Genomic DNA, 13471 nt, shown 5'->3' with positions numbered 1-13471 from the left:
TAGACAGGAAGTGTCATACTTAATTTGCAGCCTTACTGCAAAGCCCTTCCAGTATCTGAATAGTAGACTATGTAATACTATTTGTTTTGTTGTTCTTTACTATTGCCCTTCCAATTTTCACAATTTATATTCCTGTAAATAAACATAAGTGTTTCAACCTCATCTCTTGTGTGTAAGGAGCTTTGACAGAGGTTTCTCGAGTCGATCCCTGGCAGAAGGGGAAGACCCTCTTGCACCTCAATACAGCTCCCAGCACTGTGCTTTATCCAGATGAGATCTACCAAACACCCTGCCCACAGAGGCTGCTTAAAGGGGTGTAACATACTGTATATGTTGGTCTTAGGTACATTACATTCATACGTTTTACATCTTTTAGCATGTACTGTAAATATTATGTTTTTTATATACATATTAATGTACAATTATGTACGATAGGATGGAATTGTTTAGATGTGCTCTATGACTTGTCATACTGTAAATTTGCTGTTATGCTTTTCTTAACCAAGTAACTGAACAATGCTTGACAAAATCCAGCATACACCCACATCCCCGCGCCCCTCCCCCCCCCCCCCCATCATTAAACCTTATAGATCAAACTTATAAATATGCTTTCATTATTCTTCAATCTCCTGTATGGGCAGAATTTATACTGTATATACATTATATTAATATGGTATATACTTTAAAATATATTTTATTTCTATTTTAGGAATTTGGGTAATTTTATCCAAGCAATTTTTTATTTCAATATTTGCTTCAATCATTCATGCCTTGGAAATCTGTTTAGAACAAATAATTATACATATTGTACATAAAAAGCATACTATAAGCAAAAGGTTCACAGTAATTCTTCTTATCAAAACATAGCTATACATGTAGAGCAAATTGTTTTGGTCAAATTAGGCCTCAAGCCATACAGGGGCAAGTGTACTATGTTTCTGTGGGCTCCGTACCACGGAGTGTTTGACTTTTCATGTGCTGCCATATGATGTAATCAAAGGCAAATATATGTGTAACATGGCATCTGTTGAAAAATCCCACAATTTATGTAAGTGATGTGACAGAAGAAAAAACTCTTTGTGCTATACACTTTTGAATTAAACTTAAGACAAAAGGAGATGTAATAGCATTACAAGATCTGTGGTTGTCATACACAACTCCATACAATTTTGAAATAATAAAGAATGGCAATCTGCTTTTGTGCATGAGGCTGTGGATGAAATCTAATTTGGCAATGAGATATTCAAAGTAGTCAGAATTTTGAATAAATATATATTAACCCCTTCACGACCTTGCCCTTTTCCGTTTTTGCGTTCTCGTTTCTCGCTCCCCTCCTTCCCAGAGCCATAACTTTTTTATTTTTCCATCAATATGGCCATGTGAGGGCTTGTTTTTTGCAGGACAAGTTGCACTTTTCAAAGAGATTATTGGTTTTAGCATGTCATGTACTAGAAAACGGGAAACAAATTCCAAGTCGGGTGAAATTGCAAAAAAAGTGCAATCCCACCCTTGTTTTTTGTTTGGCTTTTTTGCTAGGTTCACTAAATGCTAAAACTGACCTGCGATTTTGATTCTCCAGGTCATTAAGAGTTCATAGACACGAAACATGTTTAGGTTACATGTTACCTAAGTGGTAAAATAAAATTCTAAACTTTGCTAAAAAAAAAATAAATTGTGCAATTTTCCAATACCCATACCGTCTCCATTTTTCGTGATCTGGGGTCAGGTGAGGGCTTATTTTTTGCGTGCCAAGCTGGTGTGTTTAATTATTCCATTTTGGTGCAGATACGTTCTTTTGATCGCATGTTATTACATTTTAATGCAATGTCGCGGCGACCAAAAAAAGTAATTCTGGCGTTTCAAATGTTTTTCTCACTAGGCTGTTTAGCGATGAGGTTAATCTTTTTTTATTGATAGATCGGGCAATTCTGAACGTGGCAATATCAAATATGTGTAGGTTTGATTTTTTTATTGTTTTTTTTTGAATGAGTCGAAAGGGGGGTGATTTAAACTTTTATTTTTTTTTTTATTTTTTTCATATTTTTGTAAGTTTTTTTTACTTTTGCCATGCTTCAATAGCCTCCATGGGAGGCTAGAAGCTGGCATAGCCTTATCGGCTCTGCTACATAGCAGCGATCATCAGATCGCTCCTATGTTGCTTGATTGCAGGCTTGCAATGAGCGCCGACCACAGGGTGGCGTTCACAGCAATCCGGCATTAGCAACCATAGAGGTCTCAAGGAGACCTCTGGTTGCTATGCTGACACATCGCTGCCCCCCGATCATGTGATGGGGGTCGGCGATGCGCTTATTTCTGGCCGTGCGGCCGGAAGCGCCGGTTAAATGCCGCTGTCAGCATTTGACAGCGGCATTTAAATAGTTAATAGCGGCGGGTGAATTGCGATTTCACCCGCCGCTATTGCGGGCACATGTCAGCTATTCAAAACAGCTGACATGTCCCGGCTTTGAAGTGGGCCCAGCGCTGGAGGTTAAGGTAATCCTTAAATAGAAGAAGTTTGGGACCATCAGAAGTCTTCCTAGACCTGGCCATCCAGCTAAACTGAGAAATCGTCGGAGAAGAGCCTTGGTGAGAGAGGTAAAGAAGAAACCCAAGATCACTGTGGCTAGCTCCAGAGGTGCAGTAGGTAGATGGGAGAAAGTTCCACAAAGTCAACTATCACTGCAGCCCTTTATGGCAGAGTGGCCTGACAGAAGCCTCTCCTCAGTGCAGAGTTTGCTAAAAAACACATGAAGGACTCCCAGACTTTGAGAAATAAGATTCTCTGGTCTGATGAGATGAAGATAGACCTTTTTGGTGATAATTCTAAGTGGCATGTGTGGACAAAAGCAGGCACTGCTCGTCCCCTGCCCAATACAATCCCAACATTGAAACATGGTGGTGGCAGCATCATGCTATGGGTGTGATTTTCAACTGCAGGGACAGGACGACTGGTTGTCATTGATGGAAACATGAATGTAGCCAAGTACAAAGCTATCCTGGATAAAAACCTCTTCCAGAGTGCTCTGGACCTCAGACTTGACCGAGGTTCACCTTTCAACAAGACAATGACCCTAAGCACACAGCTAAAATAACAAAGGAGTGGCTTTGGAACAACTCTGTGACCATTCTTGACTGACCCAGCCTAACCTAAAGACCTAAACCCAATTGAGCATCTCTAGAGAGACCTGAAAATGGCTGTCCACCAACTTTCACCCTCAAACCTGATGAAACAGGAGAGGATCTGCAAGGAGGAATAGCAGAGGATCCCCAAATCCAGGTGAGAAAAACTTGTTACATAATTTTCAGGAAGACTCATGGCTGTACTAGCTCAAAAGGGTGCTTCTACTCAATACTGAGCAAGGGGTCTCAAAACTTATGACCATGTGATATTTTTATTTTCCGCAAAAATGTGTACATTTCTATTTTTTTCAGTCAAGTTGGGGTGCAGAGTTTACATTAATGAGAAAAAAAATAACTTTTTTGAATTTACCAAATGGCTGCAATGAAACAAAGAGTGAAAAATGTAAAGGGGTCTGAATACTTTCTGTACCCATTGAATTTCAATGTTTCAAGTGTTTTATTAAAGAGATTTTCCACTACTTTGCAAACCATTACTAATATTCCAAGGGAGAATTAACTGTGTAAATGCATAATTTCAACATGGCTGCACTGCAGAAGTCTGACATACAGTGAGCAAAGAGCAGTCCAGTCCCTATTAAGCTATTTTGGCTTTGCTCACTGTCCAACACTGCAATGACCCAAATTTGGACATCATAAAGACCGAGATTAGCTTCCATGTTAGTGCACAGGGGCAATTTTCCACATGGTTCTAAGGTACGCGTGGAAAAAATAATCATAACAAAAGCTTGTCTAGTATGATTTATGAACAAGACTACCACAATCTTATTTACAATTTGTGGATATGACTGATCCACATAGTTATTACTTTGATAAAGGGCTCACCTCATGAGTTTATTAATGAGATCCCACCAAGATTTGACTTTGGATCCAAGGATTCAGAGTCCATAGTGCTAACCACACCATTGTGTAATGGACCATAAATTCCATTTCTCATCTGATCTTAACCTTAATTCAACAATGCTTTCTGCTTTCCCTGTACAACCTGTGTGCCAGGAGAGCTGCTGTGTGGGGAGAATTTGACTTTTCATTCTTTGGATGGTTGGAGTTGTAAAGTTTGACTCCAACTGTTTTAGAAGTGATTCCATATTCCACCAATGTGAAATCATTTTATTAGATAGAAATAAAATTTGAATAAAAAAAACAGCCACTTTGTTTTTACAGATCTTGGACTGACCTACAGTTAGGTCCATTTACTGTATATTTGGACAGAGACAACATTTTTCTACTTTTGGTTATAGACATTACCACAATTAATTTTAAGCAAAACAATTCAGATGCAATTGAAGTTCAGACTTTCAGCTTTCATTTGAGGGTATCCACATTAAAATTGGATGAAGGATTAAGGAGTTTCAGCTCCTTAACATGTGCCACCCTGTTTTTTTAATGTGGATACCCTCAAATGAAAGCTGAAAGTCTGAACTTCAATTGCATCTGAATTGTTTTGTTTAAAATTCATTGTGGTGATATCTATAACCAAAATAAGAAAAATGTTGTCTCTGTCCAAATATATATGGACTTAACTGTATGTATTTCTATGGTTTTAGAAATATAGGAAGAGGACTAGAACTCTAGTGCCACCTATTGGAAATGGCAATCCTAACAGTCAATGTTGACCCTTTAGCGAGCCTTGTCACATGACTTAGGATAAAAGCCAAATCAGAATCTCAATTTGCAAATTCTGATTTGGCTTTTATCCTAAGTCATGTGACAAGGCTCGTTAAAGGGTCGACATTGACTGTTAGGATTGCTACTTCCAATAGGTGGCACTAGAGTTCTAGTCCTCTTCCTTTCTGAAGAGAGAATTTGCATATTTCCCAAGGCAGCATTGCGGCCTTAAGTCTCCTCACCTTGACATTCTTAACATGTCACTCTCCACAAAGAGAAACGATACTTCTTGGATTATGGTTATAGAAAAAATGTTAAAGCTATGTTTAAATGTTGATTCTATATTAAGTACTGTAAAAGAGAGGGCAGAAATAGCAGAGTTCAAATTACTTTAGGGTATCTGTGAAGTTTGTAGCTTACTTGTAGCTACTGAAAAGACGTAGGTTAATATATTGCTTCAAGATTTTTTGAAAATGTTTAATGCATTGGGACTGCAAAGATAACTGCAGAAAATTTCACATATAAATGGTTATTTTTAATTTGAAATGTATGCCATAGTATAATTATTGGCCGGCACAATTCAGAATTGTTGTTGATTTAGGTGCCAATTTTTGTAGGTAAAAATTTAAATGAATTTTAATACCAGATATGTGGATGAGATTTAGACTGAAAAAATCTGGGGCTTGTTAAGTCTTAATATGAATATCAAAATATTACAATGTAAGTGAACTATTCTATGCAAAAATTATCTAATTTTTGGATTTTTTTATAGAATGAAGTGAAAGAATTAGAGTCAGGAATCCATACAAACATAATATAAACAGAGCATGGTACATAAATAATAATGCATCTAGTAAGAATAAGATAACTTACCACAGTAAAATTCATAACCTTCAAAATCCATATTGTCATGGCTAAGTTAACAATCATCGTAACCAACAGTAGTAGCACAAAGAAGTACAAGCACCTCTTCCGCCATCCATAAATTCCTACTGGGTAAAACTGAGCATTTTCTGTCCGCAGGTTATTCTGTTGTGTTGCCAAAATGTACTGTTCTCGTGTCATCTATAAAGAAAGATAAAAAATAGGATAAAAATAATGCAAAAAACACTTCCGTCTAATAAATAAATGATTCCCTATTTGATGGATTGGAAAAGACAGCATCTAGGAAACAAACCATTAAAGAGTAACCGTCATTTTAATTTTTGTTTCATAAGTCAATAGCACATGTGAAAATAAAAAACTTTGTATTACGTTTTATCAGAGAAATCTGCTTCTTTCTCTGCCAGAATTGATCAGTCATTATCACAATTCTAAGTTCTAAGGTAAAATTTGTATTCAGTGGAGATTTTCCCATTACTGAAATAGAAGATGAGAGCTGCTACTGATAAGATTCTACGTAGATAGTAGAGGAGGAGAGAGGAACTCTACTTCTAACTCCTCCCCCGCCTGTCTATATAGAATTTCATCATTAGCAGCCGCCATCTCCTATCTCAGTAATGGGAAAGTCTTCACTGAACATAGATTTTACCTCAGCATTGATAATTTTGATAATAACTGATCAATTCTGTCAGAGACAGAAGCAAATTTCTCAGATAAGATATCTTGCAAAATTTCTTATTTTCACGTGTACTATTGAAATAACATTTTAAATGATGGTTACACCTCAAAGGGCCTGTCAGCATACAATGACCGTTCAAACAAAGTACAGGCATGTTGTGCATAGTGACGTGGCCAAATATTTATATACACCTTCCAACCTACTTGTTTTCCCTCTATCTCCACCCTCCCTTCTTCTGTAATTGACAGCTCTGGCTTCATTTAAAGCTATTTAATTTAAATTTTAACCTAAACATGTCCTAAATCATGAGCTACCAACATATTTTACTCTCTTTTTAAAAGTAGGTCCCATAGACAACGCGTCTTCCAATTATTGGTTAAGACTCAGCTAAGAAGGCACTTTTGACATAAGCTACATAGCTTTTGCTTTGAATGCATTCTTCAATAGTTTGGAAACAGTATTATTTTTTGTACATAATTTAATGTTATATTAGTTTCAAGAGGTACATAAAAGCTGAAAAACTAAAATGCATTTTTAATTTTGCCTTAGACCAGTGTTTTCAGGATTTCCATAGTGTTACAAAGGTGAGAAAACTCCTGATGTTTTGATGATATTTCCATCACCTGTGCAATACTAAACAAATCCTGAAAACAAGAACTGTTGGGGGCCAAAAGGACTGGAGTTTGGGAAACACTGCCTTATTGCTCTTTCACACGTCCATGTTTCGAGTATGTGTGGAGACAGTTCTTGGGTCTGTGCACATGTCAATGTGCTTCCACGGACCACGTGTCCACGGGCAAAACACACTGACATGTCCATTTTTACTGTCAACACAGGCAGCAAAACATCCTGCACACATACATTTGGATGACACACATGGATATCATCATTGTGACATGCACCAGGGCCCAGGAAGAAGCGGTACAGTAAAAGCTGTTCCCCGGTGCCGGGTGCTGAAGATGACTCTCATCATTCTCCCCTGCTCTGCCGGCAATGAGCGTGAGCAGGAGAGAATAATGAGAGTTATATTCAAGTGAGAACAATGACAGCAGGCGATGGCTGATTCAACTATTACTTCCATCAGCCTACACCTGCTGCTGCTATTAACAGTGACAGCAGGAGCGGCTGATGGGAGTATTCCTCACATGCCACTAGCACTATAAATAAGTAAATAAATAAATGAAAAAATTAGCTTGGTTCCCATGTATTTTCTATAACCAGCCAGGCAAAACTGACAGCTGGTGGAAGTAACCCCATAGCAACCATTGATTTGAATGGGGGGCCCGAAGATCCAGTGATTGGCACGCTGTCATGTGCATGACAGTTTGGAAAACACTGCTTCTAATCAGTGGTAAAATCATCACTGCTGGTCAAACAGCCATTGTTCACATGCTGTCAAATGACAGCGTGAGCATTCAACTATGATTGGAGGGATAAAGTTTACCTCCAGCCATTGGTGTCGGCTGCTGGGACTTCTAGCCCCATCAGCGGACACCTGCTGCCGCTAATAACAGTGAGTCAGGAGTGGCTGATCAGAGTATTTATCAGCTGGCTCCTGCACTGTAAATAAATAAGAAAAAAAATGGTGTGTGTTCCACTGTATTTTTGATAACCAGCCAGGCAAAACTGGCAGCTGGGTGTTGCAACCCTCAGCTGTCAGTGATGGCATGGCTGATTATCAAGAATAGAGGGGTCTCCACGTTGTTTTTTAAAATTATTTAAATAAGTAATTTAAAAAAACGGCATGGGTTCCCCTTCATTTTTGACAACTAGCATTGCTTAAACTGACAGTTGGGGACTGGTATTTTCAGGCTGGTAAGGGGCCATGGATATTGACCCCTTAGCCTGAAAATAGCAGTCTGCAGTTGCCCAGAAAAGGCACATCTATTAGATGTGGCAATTCTGGTGCTTTGCTCTTCCCACTTGTCCTATGGCGGTGGCATAAATACAATACAAGTGAACCAACAACTTTTTTTCATTTAATTATTTATAGCACAGGCCGTGGCTGTTATTATCACTGTTATTAGCGACAACAGGTGTAGGATGATGGGAGTAATAGTCCCACCAGCTGCCGTCTGGTGTCATTATTATCAGTTGAATATAACTATCATCATTCTTTACTGCTCATGCTGATTGCCGGCAGAGCAAGGGAGAATGATGAGAGCCGTCTTCAGCACCCGGCACCAGGGAACAGCGCTTACTGTAGCTCTTCTACCCTGGCGCCCGTCCTTGTGGTCCTGATATGTCACATGGTTGCGGCACATGTGTTGCAACTATTACACACATGGACACTGTCATCTCTGGTACCGTTTTTTCCATTACCGGAAAAAATAGAAGTTTGAAATTGGCCTTAGTCTGCAAATTTGCATGTACTATAAATTGTTTTTCAGAAAAAGGTTAAAAAAAAGCTGAAAAAAGTTTTACTCATATATGTGTTAGGGGTCGAGTTCCCGCTTCTGCACAGGGGGAATCTCGAGCCACTTCCGCTGCGGTCTCCCATTCTTGTCCAGCCGCAGTGGAGCCTGCTCAGCAAGGACGTCGGTCCCAGCGTCTTGCTCATTCTCACTCTGTTCTGAGAGTTAGTGCTGCTTCTCCAGTCTCTGCCTTTAAAGTCAGTGCTGGTCAGCAGCGAGCGGACTTCTCTGGGACTAAGTCCTTGTCTGCATGTACTGAGCATGCCCAGCGTAAGGTCTCCCGTTGGAGATCGAGGGTCATGTGCTCAGTCTCTGCAGCACATTCCATTGGTCCTCTTGGCAGGTCCTAGAAGGGCAAAAGTGCTGTGGCCACTTCCTGTGCTGCTGCTATATTAACTGCGCATGACCGCACGGCCATGCGCTAGTATTTTCTTACAATTGCTTATGTGTGTATGTTGTGAGTGCAAGTCGTCCTTGGAAACCCCTACCCTATTGAATGTCTGTTCGCGGAAGGTGTATGGCTGCTACCTAGCGCCCGACTTAGCCTACAGCACTAACACACATCACAGCGTCCTGTAGCTGTGCCTGCCAGTACGGCGCCGTGCGCCTGCCTTGCGCTTTCCATACCCGAGTCTGGGTGGTTAGTGGCGTCCGTTAGTGCAGCATCGCTCGCACTCTTGTGCACATAGATTGCTTAAGGTTCTCTACACACCCAGTTGCGGTGTTACGCCAGCAAGGGTCTAATCGGGCTCCAATCCCTTCTGGGGTTAAGTCCGCTGACCACTTGCTCGCGCACTAGTGCGGTACTGCGGTCCTGTGAATTAACAGGATCGCTTTCTTCACGCTGGGTGAGGTTTAACCCACGCGTGTATACCGCCATATTGTCTGCTAATTGCTAGCAGCAGGTTCTCACCTGCACGGTGGACCCCGGACTGCGAACGCACCTTTATCATCTGTCTTGGTGCGTTCCGCCAGTCCTAACATAATACTAGCGCCAGGGTCTGGCTAGTAAAATGGCGGACGATCAGCGTTTACAGCGGTACATCCAGCAGCTGGAGGGAAGGTTGGCGGCTCTTGAGCGTTCAACCTCAGCTGTGGATGTTACTGCTGTCGCTGTTCAGGCTGCAAGTGTGGCTGCAGCTACCTTGTCCACTGCCGCTCCTGTACCGACGCTATCTCGCCTCCCGCTACCAGAGAAATTTTCTGGTGACAGTAAGTCCTGTAGGGGTTTCGTGAGTCAGTGCTCAATACATCTCGAGCTTCTGGCCTCTCGTTTCCCTACAGAGCGGGCTAAGGTGGGCTTTATAATTTCCTTATTGTCGGACAGGGCGTTGCAGTGGGCTACGCCGCTGTGGGAGCGTGGCGATCATGTGGTGCAGAGTGCTCCGTTATTCCTGAGCACTCTGAAACAGGTCTTTCTAGGACCTCGTGTCACCCATGATACGGCGCTCCAACTGTTGGCACTGACTCAGGGCTCGTCCTTGGTCAGCCTTTTTGCCGTCCATTTCCGCACTCTGGCATCTGAGCTGGAGTGGACGGATAAAACCCTTATCCCTATATTTTGGAGGGGGCTGGCTGACCACGTTAAGGACGCTCTGGCCACTAGGGAGATTCCCGCCACACTGGAGGAGATAATAGCAGTATCTACTCGCATTGACCTCCGTTTTCACGAGCGGAGGTTAGAGCGAGCCCAGTGTAGGCAGAGGTTTCGGCTGGCTCCCACCTTCGCCAAACCTTTGGAATCTCCAGTTCAGGCTCCTGAGTTCCAGGAACCTAAGGTGGTGTCACGAGCGGGATCTAAGTCCCAGACTGCTCGTGCACCCCAGGGATGCCAGGTTTGCCAACAGTCAGGACATCTTGCCACCAGATGTCATCAGCGGTCGAGGAAACGTCAGCGTCTAGTGGTAGTAGGTGGAGGTGCACTAGACACTGCGACGTTTGCCTCCAAATTGTCCTTTAAGGGGACAATTACCTTTGGCTCATCCTCCCACTCGGTAGACCTCTGCGTGGATTCTGGGGCGGAGGGCAATTTTATGTCTTCTGCCTTCGCCCAACGTCACGCAATACCCCTGGTTATGCTATCCCAACCAGTAACGGTACGAGTGGTGAATGGGTCGACGCTCCCCGCACAGATAACACATCAGACCATCCCTATTACTCTGTCCCTGTCGCCATCCCATCAGGAGATTATTTCTCTGCTCGTCATTCCTGAGGGTATTGATGAGGTCCTGTTGGGGATACCTTGGCTACGGTACCACTCTCCTCACATCGAGTGGTCCTCAGGCAGAATTCTGGGATGGGGTGAATCATGTGGGGGTAGGTGTCACCGAGAGTGCGTTCAGGTTGCTACTACTGAGGTACCCGCAGATCTATCCTCTCTCCCCAAGCAATATTGGTCTTATGCAGATGTATTCTCCAAGAAGGCGGCGGAGACCCTTCCGCCCCATCGCCCCTATGACTGTCCTATCGATCTCTTGCCTGGTGCTGAGCCTCCCCGGGGTCGAGTCTATCCATTATCTCTCCCGGAAACGGAGGCAATGTCTCAGTACATACAAGAGAATCTGGCAAGAGGGTTCATTAGGAAGTCAGTGTCACCTGCTGGGGCAGGGTTCTTCTTCGTGCAGAAGAAGAATGGAGAACTACGTCCATGCATAGACTACAGGGGTCTTAATGCTATCACAGTGAAGAACAAGTACCCTTTGCCGTTGATTTCTGAGCTTTTCGATAGGCTTCGGGGAGCTAGAGTGTTTACGAAACTAGATCTGCGGGGTGCTTACAATCTGATTCGCATCCGTGAGGGGGACGAGTGGAAAACGGCATTTAACACCAGAGATGGGCACTATGAGTATCTGGTGATGCCCTTCGGGCTCTGTAATGCACCTGCCGTTTTTCAAGACTTTGTCAATGACATCTTCCGGGATATGCTTTCCACCTCGGTTGTAGTCTATCTGGATGATATTCTCATCTTTTCTCCAGATATTGACTCCCACCGGAGAGATGTTGGCAGAGTCTTCGACCTCCTACGGGCAAACTCTCTTTACGCAAAGTTGGAGAAGTGTGTGTTTGAGCAGGAGTCCTTACCTTTCCTGGGCTATATCATCTCCGCCCAGGGATTGGCTATGGATCCTGCCAAACTACAGGCTGTGATGGACTGGCAAGAGCCCCATTCTCTTAAAGCGGTGCAGCGCTTTATGGGGTTCATAAACTATTACCGCCAGTTCATTCCCCACTTCTCAACTCTGGTGGCTCCCTTGGTAGCCCTCACCAAGAAGGGAGCGAATCCCAAATTGTGGTCGGAAGAGGTCTCCAAGGCCTTCACTTCTATTAAGTCCCACTTTGCTAGCGCTCCCATCTTACATCGTCCCGATGTGGATAAGCCATTCCTACTGGAGGTGGATGCCTCGTCCGTTGGTGCTGGAGCAGTCCTCTACCAAAAGGATGCTCAAGGTCGGAAGCATCCATGCTTCTTCTTCTCCAAGACCTTCACGCCAGCGGAGAGGAACTACTCCATCGGGGACAGGGAGTTGCTAGCAATGAAGTTGGCCTTTTCGGAGTGGAGACATCTTCTGGAAGGTGCGCGGTTTCCCTTCCAAGTTTACACGGACCACAAAAATTTGGTCTATTTGCAGACAGCCCAGCGGCTAAATTCTCGCCAGGCCAGATGGTCCCTGTTCTTCTCCCGGTTCCACTTTTCCCTTCATTATCTCGCCGGGGAGAAGAATATCCGTGCTGACGCTCTCTCTCGCTCCCTTATGTCAACTGAGGAGGAGGAAGAGGAGCCTCGGCTTATTGTCCCTTCCGAGAGCCTGAGAACCGTGGCGCCGGTTTCGCTAGAGTCTGTGCCTCCGGGCAAGACTTTTGTGCCCATTAATTTGCGACCGGAGGTTCTCTCTTGGGCTCATTCGTCCAGGGTGGGTGGACACTTTGGGACAAAGAGGACATCTGAGCTACTGGCGAGGACGTACTGGTGGCCGCATATGGTCCGGGATGTCAGGGATTATGTTCTGGCGTGTGTCTCCTGCGCCAAAAATAAATCTCCGCGTCAAAGGCCAGCTGGTTTGCTCTATCCCTTGCCGGTGGCAGATAGGCCCTGGGAGATGGTCGGGATGGACTTTGTTGTGGGTTTGCCCAAGTCTCGCGGCTGTACCATCATTTGGGTCATCACCGATCATTTCTCAAAAATGGTGCATTTGGTGCCGCTGCCGCGGTTACCTTCTGCACGGGCCTTGGCAGCGTTGTTCATCAAACATATCTTCCGCCTACATGGTATGCCAGACAAAATTGTCAGTGACCGGGGTCCCCAGTTTGCGTCTCGGTTCTGGAGAGAGCTCTGTCGTCTTCTCAGTATTGAGTTGAATCTCTCTTCCGCTTATCATCCCGAGACGAATGGGTTGGTAGAGAGGGCCAACCAGACCTTGGTCACATACCTGCGGCATTTTGTTTCAGCCAGGCAGGATGACTGGGCATCCTTGCTATCATGGGCAGAGTTTGCACTGAACAACGCCGTTGCCGACTCCACTGGACAAACCCCATTCCTCCTCAACTATGGTCAGCATCCACGGGTACCTGTGCCTATGCCCGTGTCTTCCGCCGACTCCAGGGTGGCAGACTGGGCTGTGGAGGCACGGGATATTTGGGACCGCACTCAGGATGCCATTCGGGCCTCTAAGGAGAGAATGAGGTCCTCCGCTGATGCTCATCGGCGTCCCGCCCCGACCTTTGCTCCTGGCGACTTGGTGTGGCTCTCCGC

The 13471-nt window shown here is 43.9% G+C and overlaps 1 protein-coding gene across 2 annotated transcripts in view; it reads right to left on the bottom strand.

Annotated features, from left to right (window-relative positions):
• SGCZ (sarcoglycan zeta) overlaps nt 1-13471 on the bottom strand; it is a 2021747-nt gene that overhangs the window by 728364 nt on the left and 1279912 nt on the right. For both annotated transcript variants that reach the window (XM_069744428.1, XM_069744427.1), the window contains one exon: nt 5620-5811. In XM_069744428.1, coding sequence (XP_069600529.1) covers nt 5620-5811 — 192 coding nt within the window. The remainder of the gene's footprint in view (nt 1-5619; nt 5812-13471) is intronic.

Source organism: Ranitomeya imitator, chromosome 1, assembly GCF_032444005.1.
Source record: "Ranitomeya imitator isolate aRanImi1 chromosome 1, aRanImi1.pri, whole genome shotgun sequence".
NCBI classification, from domain to species: domain Eukaryota; kingdom Metazoa; phylum Chordata; class Amphibia; order Anura; family Dendrobatidae; genus Ranitomeya; species Ranitomeya imitator.
The sequence above is the reverse complement of the archived record's forward strand: the minus strand, read 5'-3'. Positions and strand labels throughout refer to the sequence as shown.